Source organism: Acipenser ruthenus, chromosome 4 (assembly GCF_902713425.1).
Source record: "Acipenser ruthenus chromosome 4, fAciRut3.2 maternal haplotype, whole genome shotgun sequence".
Taxonomy (NCBI): Eukaryota; Metazoa; Chordata; class Actinopteri; order Acipenseriformes; family Acipenseridae; genus Acipenser; species Acipenser ruthenus.
The window spans coordinates 90202697-90220936 of NC_081192.1; the positions used below are offsets into that span (position 1 = coordinate 90202697).

An 18240-nucleotide genomic window follows, 5' to 3' on the forward strand; every position below is an offset into this window, starting at 1 on the left:
AATCATTTGTACCAGGAATAAGGAAGTGTATTTTCTTGATTTATTTCTAACTGAAGCATTCATATGCCAAACCATATACAGTACATTATGTAATGCAACCTATCTCTAACAGATTGTCGTAGTCAAAAAGGAGCTTAAAACCAGATTCCTAGGTTTAACATAATCTCTGGTAAAATTGTATATAAGATTTTTCATTTTAACAATTCAATTAGATATACTGTATCTTTTTAAATTGTGAAGCCATTTACATTTGATGTTAATTAGATTGCTTCTGCTACTCATTGGCACATGTATTTTGCAATATATGTATATGAGTGTTGCAGTTTATGTCATTATCTGCATTTCTAATCATGACTGCTTTTGCAATACCAGTAAAGGGTGTCTAGGGTGATATTAGTCAACTTGACAAGCATGTTCTGTTGGGACTGTGCTTAACAGAAAACGGACTGAGCCAATTCAACTATCACCAACTGCAAAAATAAAAACAGGGATCAAATATAAAGTTCTTTTTTTTATTAAAATTGTACAAACATTTTCCTCAGTTATAAAAAAGCTAAGTGGTTCTGACAGCAAACGCACATTGTTCTATGCACACAATGCTACAGAGCCTTCTGTCTGAGCCAAGGCTTGGACCTTCAAATCCCTGCTGTAAAATTCATCAAATGTTGGCCAGTGAATCCTGTTTTTATGTCAGTTCTAAATCTAGATAACATATAATGTATTTACAGATACAAAAATGATTACTTGCAATTACGGTTTTACAAAAAGCTCTAAAAAAAAAGAAAAGAAAAATAATTAAAAGTTGTGTATTTTACAAGTCTGCAAGATGCACTACAATGCCTCCCAAAAACTGATGGGGAAATACATCAGCTTACAAAATGGGTTTTCAAACAATGAAATGCTACAGGTTACAAGAAATGTCAAACAGTATTAATACTTAACAATGGAATTCAGCAGTGTTCCTGCTAAGCTCTTTGTAACATGAACACAAATAAGGCACATACCTTAAACACTTAGGGCTCAGTAAATCCTGTTTATATTATATGAATAACGGTTGAAATTTCACTGAAAGCTCCTTTAAGCCTGAAATGTGTAACTCAACTTGCACATATGTAACCACATTTAAATAGGAAAACCTTGATAAACATGCTTTATGAACACAGCCCTTCATTTTTTTTCAGGGGACAACAAATACTGGTACATCTTTGACATACATAGCTGTACCTAGGCTTTATACTTTACACTACTAAAAAAAAGGAAACACTAAATAAAAAGCAGTACCTTCTTTTTACAGAGACATATATTGAAACAAAAATTGTTGTTTTTTTAAAGAAAACTTCACTGCCCAAATTGTACATTAGTACTTTTCATACAGTACCCCCACATAACTGGACACACTGTCTACACAACATATTTACTGAACAAGTCAAGTTTTTAGCTCCCACGTAAAGTGATATAAAGGAGGTATTCTCTAATCCGAGGTTGGATGGTTCATGCTAACCCTGGTTGATGAACCCTGATGTACAGTATGTCTCACATCGAGACTGAATCATACTTGTGAGAACATATAGCTCCTCATTTTAGGAGATTTTTAGTCTTCCTAACAAGAAAATAAACCCCTCAGTTCACTAAAACAGTTATACACCACAGCATTTTCTCTTGTCCAATCACAATGCACTCAATACAATTCCAGGGGCTCAAATACTCTGTATAACTTCAAGAGAAAGCACGCTGGCATGTTCCAAATGTTCATGTACTGTAAAACAAACAAACAAACAAGCAAAAAAGTACGAAAACAATATATGCATATTCTGAATATGCAATGTACAAACACCAAAGTTATATACACACAGTGTAAACACACATAGAAAAATGCAGATGTTCATAATGTGGGCTACTAAACAATACCCATCCACAATTAAGACATAAAAATTACCAGTTTCTAATCAGGACGGTGGGTGTAAGCGTATGCAGAAGAACACATACTACGGCTTGGAAGACTTAAGCTTTTGAAGAATGAAGTATACACGTCAGCAAACAAGAATGAAAAAACACACCCTTTGGGTCCAGTTGTATGTGATTTTTAAACCCGTTTTAACCTGTAGTGCCGACAACTTATATGCAGATGTCCACTTAATTGCTCTTCAGTCACAACATCACCAGATGGATCAACTTACTAACCAATGAAGACAGTGTTTACATTTGACCTTACAACATGCAGTATATCTAAATTTTACAGAAAAAACGGTGACAATACACAGAATACTGTTTCAATTACATCAATGGAAGACAATATCTTCCTAATATAATAATAATAAAAAAATACAAAAAATAAGGGCTTAAAAAAAAAGTCTTCATTCCAGAAAAGGAATATACTTTAAAAGCATCCCTTTCCAAGGATGAGATGGCTACAACACGCCTTACTTTGATTTTGTTTTGTTAAACTTTGTCTATTAAAAGTCCCTTTTCCTGTAGTTCAATATACCAGTCATGAATGTCTATTGCATGATGGCAAGAAATTTGCTTTCTTCTGCAAGGGAGGTCAGCAAAGAACTCATGTCCCCAACAGCCATATTGGTGAGGCCGCCAGGCACGCTGTGGAATGGCATTGAAGCTCGAGGAGTGGTGAGGCGGGAAGAGTTCCTGGAGAGGTTCTGAAAGATACTTGGACTCAAGACCCCAGAAATTAAGCTAGCATGGTCCCCATCATCCAGGATGGCATCAAAATCCAACTGAACATTGTCCAGGCTACTGCTGTTGTTTTCCTCTGTGCTGGTGACCTGGTTGGCCCCTGGAGACAGAAGCTCAGAGGGGTTGTTATTGTTGGTAGTAGCACCCAGCATGCAATTGTTCTCCTGGTCAGAGAATGAGGCAGGCTTTACGGTTGCCGGTTTGAAGCCCATGTTTTGGTCAAACACCTGTCCTGGGTAATTCTGCATCCCAGAGCAGGAGGTCTGTTGTAGCTGGTCCTGCATTTCCAACTTCACATTAGTAACCTGAAATGTTGGATTCCCATTCCTCATTTGACCCTGCTGTGCCATGTTGTTCCTCTGCTGCTGCCTGTTGGAATTATACATAACACTGTTTTGCTGAGTAACAGGCGCTAACTGAGAATAACCCTGCAGCACTTGGCCTTGGACAGATTGAGAGTGAGCCATAGCCATTGGGTTCCCTCTGTTCAATCCTTGAAAGGGTAAACCCTCATTCATTTGCTGGACCATTGGCTGGGTCTGCATGTAATTACGCTGGATAGAATGTGCCCGCTGCTGTAGTTCACCAGCCATGTTGGCAACTTGGCGTCTTGCTGCCACAGAGGCCTGCCTGATGTTGTGTTGGTTGTCATTCATCATCTGTATGCCATTGCTTCTGATCTCCTGGCTCTGTGAGCCCTCGTTGTAAGAATTATCAATCCTCCCAAAATTCTGTCTGTATTGCTGTTGCCCTTTGTTCATCTGTATGCCAAAAATACTGCCAGCATTGTTTGTATTACCCAAAGCATCCTGGACATTATATGGGTCCACCTCAGTGTCTTGCTGGTAGCCATTTTGTTGGATGGCATACATCTCTTGGCTGTCCCTAGGTATGTTTAGCTGCTGCTGTTGTTGTTGTTGTTGTTGTTGTTGCTGTACCACCATGTTGTTAAACAGCCCAAAGGTCTGGTTGGGCTGGCTGGCTAGTGGTCGCTGTCCATACTTCTGCTTGGGAGGCGACTTGTCAGTACTCCCTGAGCTGACCTCATTCCACTGGATAGGCATGTCGTCCTTGTTTGTTTCATGCTCAGGGCTATGGTACTGCTGGCCTACTGCTAGTGCCTGCAACTGATCATACCTATCAGGTATGCCTGCTGTGATGTCCTGGGGGCCTTCGTTTCTTGGCATGACGTTCAGGTTGTCGTAGAGCGCCTGGTTCTGGGAGTTAAGGTACTGCACCACATCATCGGGCAGGATGTCCTCATCGCTAAGGAGACCCTCTGCTTCCATTGCCATTGCTTCCATGGCAATATTCTCGCTGATGCTGGGGGGGCAAGGTGAATACATGGAGCGACGCAGGTTGCCATCAGAGCGGTTGTAGTTCTGGAGGCTCAAGTTCCTTCTTTCTGTGAACGGAGGCATGGGAAGAGGGTTCACATTGTTGAGGCTGTTGAACCGCTGGACCCTGGGAAGGTTAAATGGGTCAGATACTGTCCTTACAGGGTCACTGGCTCTCCGTATACTGTTCCCTAGTGCTTCATGAGGCAAAAGACCCCTCCTGCCATATCCATTAGCCGTGCCATCGCTGCATCTCCTCGGCACGTTCACAGGAGGCAAAGGAGAAAGCCCGGTTTCCTTGCAGTCGCCCATCATCGCCATTCTGGTTTTTAGGCTCATGCGTTCCATGTTGGGCAGCGGTGTTGGTGGCGGTCCCCCAGTAGCAGCAGCATATTTGGCCTTGAGCCTGTAATGCTGGGCAGGGGTGAGGTTCAGCAAGCCTCCACCATTCCCACCGCCGCTCTGGCTGGCTTCACTGGAGCGTCTAGAAGCATCTGTGGAGATGGGGTCGTACGCTGAGTCTGTCACGCTGATGTTGTGGTGCCGCCCCTCGGCCTGCGAGGCCTGGCTGGACCTGCGGCTGGAGAAGCAGGGAGAGATTCCTGAAGAGCGCCGGCTGCTCAGGTAGGCTGAGCTTATGGTGCTGGTGGTGCTGTCTCGTCGGTCGTTCAACAGGTTCAATACTGTGATGTCAGTGATGGAGAGCTCATTCCTATTGGGAAGGATGGTCATGGATCCACCGCCAGTACTGTAGGAGCCGGGCTGTGAGCCTGCAATTAGACAGATATCGACAAAGCTGTCAGAAAACAGTCAGATTAAAGAAAAATGTAATACAAGGGAGAAGCTGGTAATAACTATCTATTAACCTTATTCTGAGGGATAAAATAATAGTCTAAAACTTGAAAGAAGGAGCAACTAAATTATTGTTTTATACATTTAACATTTTTTTTTGTTTTTATATTTGCCTTATGCCTACTTCTTAGGGCCCATTGTATATTATCCAAGTTGCAATGTCACACATGGAACCATTATGTAGCCAATATATACACAATTTAATTAATTATTATGTTTTTGTGACCTGGTTATTTTCACAATGCCATACGCAGTATTGAATACTGGATTTTAGTTATGGAAGTTTTGGTTATTTTAAAAGTTTAAACATTAACAAACTGGATACTGTATTTGGTCAACAAACAATGAGAAAATTATTAACTGGAGACAAGAACGTCAGTATCTTTCAGTAGTATAAATGTTGGTACAGAAGGCATAGGTCTAATGATATGTTAAGTACAGTATATAATGTTACATGTCATCTTTAATATAATGCACGCTTAGAACCAAACTGTTACATTTGGGGGTAGTATATAAATGTGTCTGTAGTTTCAATTAATTTATCTGCTTAGATTTTTTTTTTATAATGTATTTTATATGTATTTTTGTATTGGAATGTATGCATTTGTGAGTGATTACTTGCCTAGCCAATGGGACGTCCTTGAAAAATTGGATTTTAATCTCAATTGTTCTATCCTGGCAAGACAAAGTTTCAAATAAAATAAATACATTTAGCAAAATAACCAATAGCCTATCGTTGAGTGGGCTAGTCAAGCCTAACAAGAATGTGAATGGGGAAGTTGGCCCTGAAAAATGACATATTGGCACATAATACAATTGGACACAGAACAGTCTAAGTTGAGTTAAATTTAAGGGCAAAGAAAGGTTTTAAATAAAGGGGAGAGAAAGTAAAATAATATGACTGAATTGTAGAATAACACTTTGCCTTATTATCTGGTAGTTAATATGTTTATTAGGGGGCAACACATTTTTTTTAATTTTTTTTTTATATGTATATTAATCACAGTAATCCCGGAGATACTGTTTAGTCATGTCAACCAAATCAATTGATCAAACTGAAACTAGTTACTTACTGATGACAATACAGGGCTTTTTGTACTATGTTTGCTGACTTTTGTTTTCAAGGCTACAGTACAAGAATAAAATGCAGTATTTATCCATAAACTATTGCATTTACCCAGTAGAAGTGAATGCAGTTACAAACAGTATTTAACAATGCACATACATGTATGTGATAAAGGAAAACGCAAGTAGTACAGACTAAATACAATTATAAGCCGTCTTGATCCACACAGTTGGTTAATAAAGAGGTGGATGAGGTTGATTCAAGATGTGAATCATGATCGCAGGGAAAGTTGGGGGAAGCTAAAATAAGGGTGATGCGGCTCAGAGAAGATTGTGAGTCTATTCATGCGCTGAAATATTATGCCATTATTATTAGAAGACCAACTGCCTGACATTTTTATACCTTCATTTTATTTTGTAATATATTTTTTTCTCCATGCTCAAACAGAAACCATTTATTTGTGTTTCATGTATTTATACATACAGTATTCAATAAACATTTAGGTTATGACCTTCATACAATTTCAGGTTTTAAGTCCCTGCATACTATGTCAAATAAACACATTTAAGTTAGCAATCTTTTCTACATTACTGTACCTTAGCCATTCAAGCTAAGCTACATTTTGATGGTTGAATATTTTAATAACAGGAAGTTTTGTAAGTTAATAGCACAATGTTAAGTAACTATTTACACAGTGGGGTTTTTGAAGTGCTGATACAAGCCTGGGTTTAATGTAGAGATCAGCAACTTCATTTTTCTTGCAACATTTCCCATCCAAGCAGTGCCTGCATCTTCTCGCTAGCTTGTGTGATGCTGAGGTGTTTTCTACAAACAGAATCTTACCATTTCCTAAAACGGGAGGCAGGGATGGGCCTTTTGGAGGTGGAACGGGGCTCAGCCTTGGTAGGGCTCCGTTGACTTGTTTCAGCCTCTCCATTTTGACCTGCTCCATCCATCTCATCCCTGCCACATTCCTCCGGGCCTGCAGGCCGAGTGCTGCAGTTGCTGTGGACACTGTAGAATCCATGATGGGGGCCTCCTCAATGGCACTGAGGTCTCCCATGCTGCCTCCACCGTTCAGAGCAAGCTGGATTCCACTGCTGGAATTGTTGCTGCTGGGGGACTGTTCACTGCTGCATGAAGACTGACCGTCAGGGCTTGGCTGAGACGCCTAAAAATAAACCATACATTCTTAGTGCTGACCAGAAGCGAACTATTCAATATCTCCTTCAAGTCTGTTTAGTAGAAATGGAAAGCTTTCTTTAGGAAATGGTTCACAGTGAACTTGGTCCAAATTAAATCACTTTCTCTCGTGTGTGTTTCCTTTGAAATCAACAGTAGGTCCTGGCAGAGGAAGTACTCCAGAGGGGAAGTAATTGTGGAAAAACAGGTTGCTGCTATGTATTTATAGAGTAATCGCATATGAACTGGTAAAACGTAGACAGGCTATGTTTGTGTGAGGCGTTTTAGGATGAAAAAATATAGTATTTTTATTTTTGAGACCGATGTCAACAAAGTTTTCCTGTATCCATAAGGCCTGAATAAATTCTCTCTGGAGGAATAAGTCATTAATTCCAAACAAATTATTAGTACAAATTAGCCATAGGTGCTATGAAAGAAGTAGTTTTGGAAGACAACTTTATTAAGCACCATAAAATCTGAGTAAAACTAAAGGAACTTTTTAGTATGATAGACAAACATAAATTCTTGAGTAGAAATGTTGGGTCTGCCAGCCTAAGGAGTTCCTTAGTTTTACTGTCAAAGGCACATGATTTGAGCCAGAATGAAGTTTAAATAAGGTTGAATATGGAGCTTGGACAGTGTGATGTATATGATATACAGTGTGACTGACTGCTGTGTGACCAAGCAACCTGTTCATATGACCAACAAGGTGTGTGATGGGCATCTGAGGTATCATGTTAGACAAATGAAATCATGAGAAAGATGCAGGAAATTAAAAATCTCCTCACCTTATTACCCACTGTCCTTAGGAAGTTAGAACAAGATATGCAAGAGCATTGGACAGAAGAGACATTCAGTTAATAGAGGAAAAAGGCCAAGAAAAAATAACCAGCAAACTTACATTTGTTTTAAAGTGCAGTGGGTCATTTTAAAGTGTATTAGGCCACTCACAACCCTGCAGGAACATGCATCTAATAATATAATATAACTATACTGTATTCACACAATGTTTGATCTTATGTAAGCTGATATTCACAAAACATAATGGTTTTAAAGAAAAACTTGTTCTTATTTTTTCAGACAGTCTACATGTGTTCCTGTCTAGTGTTTACATAAGCCTGTAGTTTTAACGCTGGATCCCCGCAGCATGTATACGCACCTTCAGAGAGTTTTAGGGCATCTGTGAGTACAGTGAGAGTCCACATAGCATGTATGATTAGTTTGTTATGCTATCAGATCTTACAAATTATTTATCCAATCAAAAACATTTCAATGGGTGTTATAAATGGCAGCCTTAAAGTATTAACAATATTGCAATTATATTAGTCAAATACTGCTGTCAAACACACATTACGGCTTTAGTTTTATCAGCTGTGAAGAACTAAGGACTCACAAGTGGAATCACAGAAATGTATTTATTGACTATTGACTACAACTAAAATATGGAATCTAATCTGAGCTATTTGGGGAACATAAAAGTACAAATAGACTGGTTTACACACCATAGGTTTCTCTGTCTTTATTGCCTTAACCTGCAGACATTCGTCCTGCTTTGAGGTAGTGTGGTTGTAATCCCTTTGGTCTCCGAAGCCCCCTTGAGGGTGCTGTCCTGGGGATCTGGACTGGGAGTTGCTGCCAGGGTCTCTGGGAGGAGGTCGTGGATGGATGTCTCCACGCTGCTTCTTTGTCACGTGAGCCTCAGGGCCGTGGACCGTCTTGACGTGCTTTCGGAGGGAACTTGGGTCAGTGTAACGCTTTGTGCACCCGGGGATCTTACAAATGTAAGGTTTCTGTCAAGGAAAATCACAATGGTGTAAGATGAAAGGCTCCCTACAACAGTTTAGCTAGCAGACATTGCAATGCCAGGAGCAAGCACTGACAGACATTGACTGGCATTGGGCTTCTTTGAGGAGCACTGGAACACAAGAGTACTTTTTTTAAATCCATCCAAATCGAATGATCTCACTAAGATTGAAGTCTCTCAGAAAAGTCACCATTGTCTTGCTTACTGTGGCCTGCTATTGACCTTAATGGGAACTGCAGATAACCTCTCATGCCAAAGAAAAGTATTTGCAACTGACTTAAGTAAGTACATGAATACATCCCGCAGATAGCGGGATTGGATAACAAATCTCATGACATTTGACTAAGCCAGTAATAAAACTATCCATATTAGTATTGTAACAAAACATAGCCCCTGAGAAAAAATAAACCTACAATCCTGCTGGGCTGGGAAAGCTGTTCTCAAAGCCTGGGTTGTCCAAGTTTAGAAATATCAGCCAAGGAAATGTAACCCAAAGGAATCGATAGAAGTCTCTTTCCCTTTTTAAACTTTGTTCTTAATTTATTGGCACTCAATTGAGAAAACATACAAAGTTAAAACTGAGTTTGGTACAATGGTGACGTGGCAGACAGCCCACTACGATCACTGCAGAAACATGGCACTACCATATTTCCTAGTAAACGTCCAAACATTAACCTTGATAAACATGATCTGCATTATCATGTGGTGCTCCTTCTTTATAACATTAAACAATAATGCAGGAAGAAGAACATTTTAGTCTTTTTTGTCAGGATAAAGTATACATTTTGGTTCCATCTAGGCTTTTAACTGCAATATCTTTCAGTTTGTCACAGTATGGGTGCATTACTGGAACATCTTGTCTGTTTATATTTTGTTAACATATAAATAAAAAAAAAAATGTATAACTCTCACATGTATAAATAATGCCTTATTTTTAAGTAACATTATTATAATAATTTTAAAATAATAATAATAATACCAATACTACTACAACTACGACTACTACTGCTATTACTAATAATAATAATAATACTACGACTATGACTACGACTGCTATTACTAATAATAATAATAATAATAATAATAATAATAATAATAATAATAATAATAATAACAAAATGTACACTTGTTAAAATAACCTCTCTCTTAGAAAACTATATAAAATGTAAGCAATTTGTTTTGAAAACCATTGGATGCTTAATATAACTTGTACATTTATTTCCAGCTGACAAAACACATATTTGCGAGTTGTCTAATAGTTGCGGAGAATGGGGTAATAACCAATGAGAAAGCAGCAGCATTCTTGAAATGCCTGGTCATGCGGTGCGTGTGGTGCTACCTCGTTTGAGTGGGTTCTGTTCTGGTGCTTGGCTCGGTCTGAAGCGTTGGAGAAGGCCTTGTTGCAGCTTTCATGTTCGCAGACGTATGGTTTCTCTCCAGTGTGAGACCGCAAGTGGGTTTTCAAGTTTTCAAGTCTGGAGTAGGCCTTAATACAACCTTCAAACTGCAAGAAAACACATGTGTTGTTCGAAATGGGTATTGTTTTTATTGTTGCAAAAGGTATTTCATTTCCCTGAACAAATAAATAAATTTATTTTTATGTCATGTACAGTATAAACTAAAGTCACCACAAAGATTTCAAAAGATTATAGCTAAACTGAAGAAATTAAATCTTTGCTTTATGCGCTGAATGGTGCTGTAATTATCAAAGAACTAGGAGGAACATGTAGCAGACCCACGTCTGTCAGCAATTCCAAACAAAAGTTATGACAGGCTTAGGTGTATGGGAATGTTTCAGAAATACACAAGAAAAGGCCTAAAAGGCTAAGGTGCTTACAAAAAAAACATCTTTTAAATCAGATGGGCTTATTTGAATGAGCATAGACAGGCAGATTAGAGGGATTCCATGCAACAATGTGCATAAACAATGGTAACTATTTTCAAAGAGATGCCTGGGCACAAGCCTAATAAAAGGTAATTGGCTGTGTGCTTATCTTGGCTACTTTAAAATTATGCACTTGCCTTTGTGGTATTTTCTTGTGTTTCATGCAACTGGAATTTTTGATTCTTAAACATTCAGTGAAAAGATACTGAACAGCCAAGCACTGTTTGGTGTCTCAAACCATCTATCTGAGGTTTCTTATAAAATGAAAAACTTCTACTAAAAGTACATTTATCACACACTACAGACCTGCTTCATACAGCTTGTTCAAAATGTAAGCTTTAATTAAACAGTAATTTTGTTCACCATGGCCAGTTATGCAAGATAACATGAATGATTTTATGAATGATTTTTTAAATCCATTTAAAAAATCATTCATTCAATTTAAACATACTGTAATGAAAACAAACAAGGTTATGAAACACTGCATGCAGTAAAAAGGAAACAAAAAAGCTACACAAATCAATATTGCAACTGATGGGCTTTCATCAAGAAATACTTGTGAAGAAAGATTTTTTTTGCTGTCTCCACAGGTACTTTGTGAAGGACTATCAGTTTTAAAAATTGATTTTTTTTTTACGCCTTGTATTGTTCTTTAGCGGCTCTTTTTTGTTATGTATTGGGTGAGTGCTCTTCACTCACTATACTGTTGTGGTCGATACATACACTCTTGTGTGGTGACGTCTGCTTGACATTTTAAATAGAACGGCTGTGATTGTCTGTGTTTACTGATATGTTGCAATCAAGTCCATTTGTAGTGACTTGTAGGAATTGCATCAGCCTGGTGTCCCAGAGGACACCCTCGCAAATAAAGTGTCTTAGCCTGGTATGTGAGACTTTTAATTAAATAAAGATGAAATGGTGGTTTGCAAGCCTACCGTGCACTTGTGTGGTTTCTCCCCTGTGTGTCTCCTCATGTGAACCACCAGCATGTACTGGGCCTTAAAAGGCTTTTGCTCCCTGGAGCAATCCAGCCAGCGACAGACAAACTCTTTCTTCTCCCCATGGATGTGGTCATTGTTAATATGCTGGAAACACAAAAAACACACACGCCATTTTGTAAGTCTTCAACTTATCGTTTTTTTCCTAATTGTTTTTTTTAAAAGACCACTGTCAGACGCCACAACTTATTTCCAGAGTGTTCATGCTTATACCACGATTTATGTCTCTATTGGGACAGAGGCACAAGGAGGTTAAGCGAATTCCCCATTACATGTATAATAAGGCACTGTTTCAACTTTGATAGAAGGCTAAGATGCTCTGTATATTTATGGCTCCAGCATTAACTTTTAAAAGGGGTCTTGTCATGTATTACATCTGTAGTCAATAACTTTAAATTATTATTTCCCACATTAAATGGCCCAAGGGTATAACATGTATTAATAATACTTAGATATCAAAGGGCTATCAAGTACATTTTAATTAAGATCCACTATAATGAACTGTGACAGAAATACAATGATTCTTGGTGGTAAATCTCCCTCCCGACCTATGAGGACGCTAAGCAGTGAGAACAGTTCCCTGGACGGGCTGGCCTGACAGTTCTTTCCCTGGGTTCAAGGGAAGTCAGCCAGCTAGGAAGGGGGCGAGACTCCGTTGCAATAATGCATTGACCCGAAACGGAAATGACGTGGCAGCCGCAGATTGGAGAGGCGGTTGCACTTGTTTACCAAAGGGTCATGTGTGACAGCATAAAAGGGGACGGACGCAATCGCAATCTGCCCCTTCGCATTGGTTTGTGTTTATTAACCGAGAAGGACTGTGACCCCGTGAAAGCGAAAAGTATTGTGAGTGGTGTGTTTTGTTTGTTTGTAATTGTCTTGTTTTGTCTTGCACATTACCAGACAGCTAACACAGTCGCTAACGGCCAGCACTAAGCCGTAACAGCACTGGACCAATTGTCACTAACTAACCTGTATCACCCACCATGAGCACTACCGCACGCACCCAGGACTGGTAACCGTGTATGTATTATTGTGGGTCAGATATTGTGTTTATTAGTTGGGGCTGCAATCCCGTTATTGTTTACCCTGTGCAGTACACATTGTTGTGTATTGCCGGGGAATTATTGTTTAGGTCATCAGACCTGGAATATAAAATAAAAATGTCACTTTCCAAACTGGATTACAAGGCTCTGTCTGTTTAATTACAGAACTGCATCACCCCTGCACCTATTTCCACTCTGCCACATGAACATATATAGTCAGCACTCACATATCCGACCCTATAAAATTTTGACTTCAGTAACGGTTAACCGAGTGTGACGCATATATGAATATTTCATTTTGCCCCATTCCAACCCTTGTCCGTTTTTTCACAGAACACAAACAAGATACAATGTCAAAAATACATAGGTGAAAGGACTGTGTTTTAATATAAGTAGGCTTCCATTTAGATGTACTGTACTATATTTAACAGAAGTATTTTAATTCAGAACGATATGATTCTGAAAATATCACTTGCCAAAAGAGACAACTGTGGACACGTGGACTGTAATACAGTACATACTTTTAAATCTTTTACGTATTGTAGCAGTATGAAAAAATTCCCCATTAACGACCCAACAGCAACATGAAATCAAAATGTTACCACAGAACTGCGTGAAACATAAAAGGACATGCAAATTAGCAAAAGATTAAAAAACCCCACCAGTTTCCAGAATTAAAACAGTATTCAAAGTCATTATTCTAAATTGCAGAACATAGTGCTCGATAAGGCCCTAATGTCACAGTTCACTTGCAAATGAAAATGCACAAAAGCAACTAAAGATCTCAGATTTAAAGAAATGCATGACAGTATCTAAAACTGTTTAATGATTAACATTTACATTACCGTAGCTGGTCTCATTCGCTTTGTTTTTGCTGCATTTTCATCATGTGAAATTGGAGGAAGCGCTGTGTAACTGCACAATAAAGACAGACTGATTTGGCATGCGAGAAAAAAAAACTGGGCTGTGACGGATAAACAAGTACATTGTAACATTGAAGAGATGGGATTTGTATCAGAAAGCTGGTGACGGAGTCGGAAATCGCGTCAGACGGGTAAATGTATTAATTTGTTACATATATATAATGGAGATTGATTTTCTTCTTAATACAAGGGCGGTAAAATGCGACTGACATGTATCTGGGTAACGGATATCCGAGTGTTGACTGTAAGTTACAAAACACCAGTGTGAAGCAAAAATAAAAGCACTGTTGTGTAAAAAGAGTGGCATTAGCTTTCAATAAGTACAATACATGACAGCCGTAATGGAGGTGTAAATTCACAAGGATACCAAAAGAGGGCCTATGGCCATTGCTGAAGGATCTCAAAAAGGAAATGTGAAATCCATGCAAGGGAGCACTTTAAAAACTGATTTAAATGCACATAATGAATTAAACCTCGAATCTCTATACATCCGTAGGCCAGAACAAATCAATGCATGAAATAAGGGCGTCTGCTAAGGGCGTTTGCTAAGATAAGGGCGTCTCCTAAGAAATAAATAATAATAATAATAATAACAAAGATTCACAATATCCCCATTAATCGTGTATATCAGTTGACTATTACTACAAATGAAGACAAAACATTACGGTATGGATTTAAACATGTAATCAAATCTACCAGGATAAACAACAGTGTTTTCTCCTCACTTATTTTTGAACCCTCCACACCTTTACTGAGAAAAACATGCTTTTGAACGCTTTTTGCATTTCCCATATCCATCTTTGATAGGTGAAACAATAAGAAACAAAGCCAAGCAGGCAAACGTTTCAGCTAATGGCTTATTCTGGGCAGCGAGTCCAGCTGTGTGAAGAGTTAAGGTCTGATTACACTGGGAGTGGTAGCAGAAAGCAGTAAACCCTGCAGCAAAAGAAACAGAATCTATTGTTTTGAATGGGTGCAATTACACTGAGCACGGAACGGAAAAGCGGCACGGCAGAAAACCGCACAGGATAGAAACCAGAGCGATTTTTTGATAATACCACGTGGCAAATCTCCATCTAGACCAATCAACTGAAGTGCTGTTGAATGACGTTATTTGCACTATGTACAGTGAGAGAAATATAACGCTTATTAATATAAATATAATGGTCACTGGAGAATGCTACACAGGTGAAACGCTGCATGTTTTTTTTTTTTTTTTAAATAAAGACACATACACAAATATAGCTTACACAAATATATTTAATCTTTATTTTTTGACATCCTTCATCAATTATTCATTTTTTTCTCAACATTAACATGTGTTAATAAATTTACATAAATTTCCCGCCGCCAGTGTAATATGAAAAACTGCACGGTTTACCGCTTAACGCTTTCTGCTACCGCTCCCAGTGTAATCAGACCTTTATAGGGAGTTTCCCCCTCCCCCAGGAAGCCAGTAGTTAATTGGCTCCCAGTGCTTTTTGACTATGTACCTGCCTGGAAGTGGGGTTACAATTCAGTGGGAAGGGTTTATGGTGGTTATTTAATCTGAGGTCAGTACAAGACCTACAAAGGGTTTGTAAACATATAGCTAAATTGTCTGTGCGAAGACAGACTTTCACACTTATTCTGTTTTCACAACAGGTTCTGGTTATTTACAGAGGGGAAATCAAAGAGATTATACAGTATATCTTTCAAGCACGGGGTCCATTCTTGCATTACACTGACACAGAACAGGAGTTCTATGTGAGTAATAAGTGCAAATTTGTCAGATGCACCATAGTCTCAATGTTAACATTTGATAGGATTTCAAAGAAAACTTGTCCCATTACATTTTGTATTCACCCCTGCAGGAGGACTGGTGACAGATATACAACTGCAGCAGTTTCTATTGGGAGATTTAAAAGGCAAAGTTGTTTAGGCAAAGCATTGCAAATGCCACAGCTTAAATCAGCGACTAGAGACTTTGAGGGGCCATTTGTTGTAAAAGTTTTACAGAGTCCAACCACTGACTGATATGGGTTAAACACTGACTGGTATGAAAACAAAAATACGCAGAGACAGAGAATCCTCTGGGGATAAGTCAACATCTGGCCCTTTTACAAAGAAAATACTGTTCTTCTTTCAGAAGTGCCTTCTGAGGCAATTTAAACACAGAGAGACAGACATAATATCCTGAAGAGGGGGAAACCTGCATTACTGCATTCCTGACTGAGGAGAAAGGGATCTGCCCCAAGGACACAAGGGAAAGAGTGAAAAACTCATCTAGGACTCAACTTCTCTGCAATCATTTATAACACAAACCAATTCTGTCAGTCTCTCTTGCATTTTGCATTCAATGTGTAGCACAGGAAGTTGTCATTCATAACTAATTCAATGCTGTCATAAATACTGACTCTTGAGGGACACACAATGTTTACTTGTGAAAATGAAATTAAAGGGCATAAAGGAAGAGGTGGAATGGAAACTGGCTCATGCTACAGCTGAAGAACGTTTGGAGCTCTCAATCAGTAGTACCTGAAACCTCTAGTCAGTTTGAAGCCATCAGAGTTCTAACTAAGAGGGTATGATTATTAAATTGAAACTATCATTTAAAATGTAGTGTTTTAATACATGCAACACCAGCACTGGCTATTACAGGTTTGAAACACAATAGGCAATGATATAGAACACTGTGTTTTCTAAATAAAATACTAGAACACATTATCAAAAGTGAACTAAAACAAAGCACCCTAGTAGTATAATCTAAGGGTATGCCATATCAGATCAAATAGTTTGTAAATATGACATAATATTATGGAAATGTTGCTATATGTTGAACACAATATGGCAGTGCTAAGGTTAATTTCTAGAAATCTTGATACAGCCTTTATGCCCTGCTTCCATGTGCTTGTCCAAAAGTGAACAAACTGGAACCAAAATAAATTGTTCTTAACAAAATCCACTTTCAAAATGTAAGAAAGCACAACTGGACTTTGAGACCCAGACTTTTATCAAAACTTTTGTTTTGTCTGTATAGACAATGGATCAAGACTCTCAACACCAATACAGTTAACAGCTTCAATCTTTTAGGTATTAACATTACTAAACAGACATGACGCTCACTCTAAACTACCATACTCTCTAGCTGACAAAGCGAACATGCTAAAAGTTTAAGGCTGTAACAACCCTTTGTAACCAAATGCGACCACCAACCTCTATTGTTGCCCTTTTCTTTTCCTATAGCAGCTGCCTGATCTTGGGTCGAAAGTTCTTTGCAATACAAAAGCGTTTTATTTGGGAATCCCCTCATATCCTACCATGCCCTAGCATGTTCAAATTCCTCACAGACTGTGTGTATACAAGGCATAAACCTAACGACTGGGAGTGTCAACTGATATAAATGACTGTGGAAGAAAGCTTGATGCATGGTTCAAGCTCCGAAAGTGGAATGTCCACTATTGTTTGTGATTATGGATCACATCATGATCTAATAGCAATTTTTATTTAATCAATAATTTCCATGCTGAGCAGACAGGTCTTTTCCCTAAGAATCGACAAACAGCTAGATAGTGCAGGGGATGGTTATTAATCTTCACCCTGCCAGCTTATGTGCCAACAACTGTGAAAGCACCACCAAGACGGATTTAGCAGCTACATTATATGATGGCTGGAAAAGGCTTATTGTTACAAACACACAGTCACGTGATACCACAATTATCAGGACTTCCCATAAGGAGACATAAAAAATAAAAGCACACATTTTTTTCTTTTTCTTTGTTTTTTTGAAAGTTAATTTGAAAGAAGTCCTGGATATGCATTGTAGTGTCAGAAACGCGTTAAGTATTAAGCAATTTCACAAATCTGTGGGACCCAAGCTACCACTTAGCTTTATCAATTACAGGCTAATAAATCATGTCTTTTGAGATGTCAATCGCCGATGTGCTTTGTACAACCCCCCCCCCAAAAATATGGCATCTGTAATTCAGCGAAGCCTTTTCATCTTGAAATAAGATACAGACAGATAACAGAAATAATTCTTCTACTGATCAAAAAAGAATCTGCATTTTACCAATTAAAGCACCCCTGCCAGAAGCAAAATATGGGGCAGCTCTCAGACTCTGCTGAAGTTTATCTCGGCAGAACACAAGGGAGGAATACAGCTAGAGCTTTGTTTTATTTAAATCTGACTACTTTATCTCCCTCCAAGAACGGCAGCATCTTAGCCGCAATGGGGGTGATGCGCTGGTATGGCATGAAGACCTAATATCAGCTGTACCTATGGCCTCTGCAGTGTTTGAACCAATACTGTACATCAATAACACCCTTTTTAAAAAAAAATGTTGAAACCAAACCCCGTCTTAAGTGGTTCATGCGACTCCTTTTATGAAAAAAAGAACTTAAGAAAAAAAAGCCAAGAATCCAACATAAAAAAGCAGGCTTGGAAAACCACATTAGCTCGACTCACTGACTGTAC

The 18240-nt window shown here is 38.7% G+C and overlaps 1 protein-coding gene across 4 annotated transcripts in view; it reads right to left on the bottom strand.

Annotated features, from left to right (window-relative positions):
• Positions 1 to 491: 491 nt before the first annotated feature.
• Positions 492 to 18240, bottom strand: part of LOC117400529 (transcriptional activator GLI3-like) — a 122461-nt gene continuing 104712 nt past the window's right edge. For all 4 annotated transcript variants that reach the window (XM_059023069.1, XM_034000629.3, XM_059023070.1 and 1 more), the window contains 5 exons: positions 11753 to 11902; positions 10272 to 10436; positions 8631 to 8918; positions 6790 to 7117; positions 492 to 4798 (listed from right to left, as the gene is read on the bottom strand). In XM_059023069.1, the coding sequence (XP_058879052.1) occupies positions 2499 to 4798; positions 6790 to 7117; positions 8631 to 8918; positions 10272 to 10436; positions 11753 to 11902 (3231 nt within the window). In that variant the 3' untranslated portion in view covers positions 492 to 2498. The remainder of the gene's footprint in view (positions 4799 to 6789; positions 7118 to 8630; positions 8919 to 10271; positions 10437 to 11752; positions 11903 to 18240) is intronic.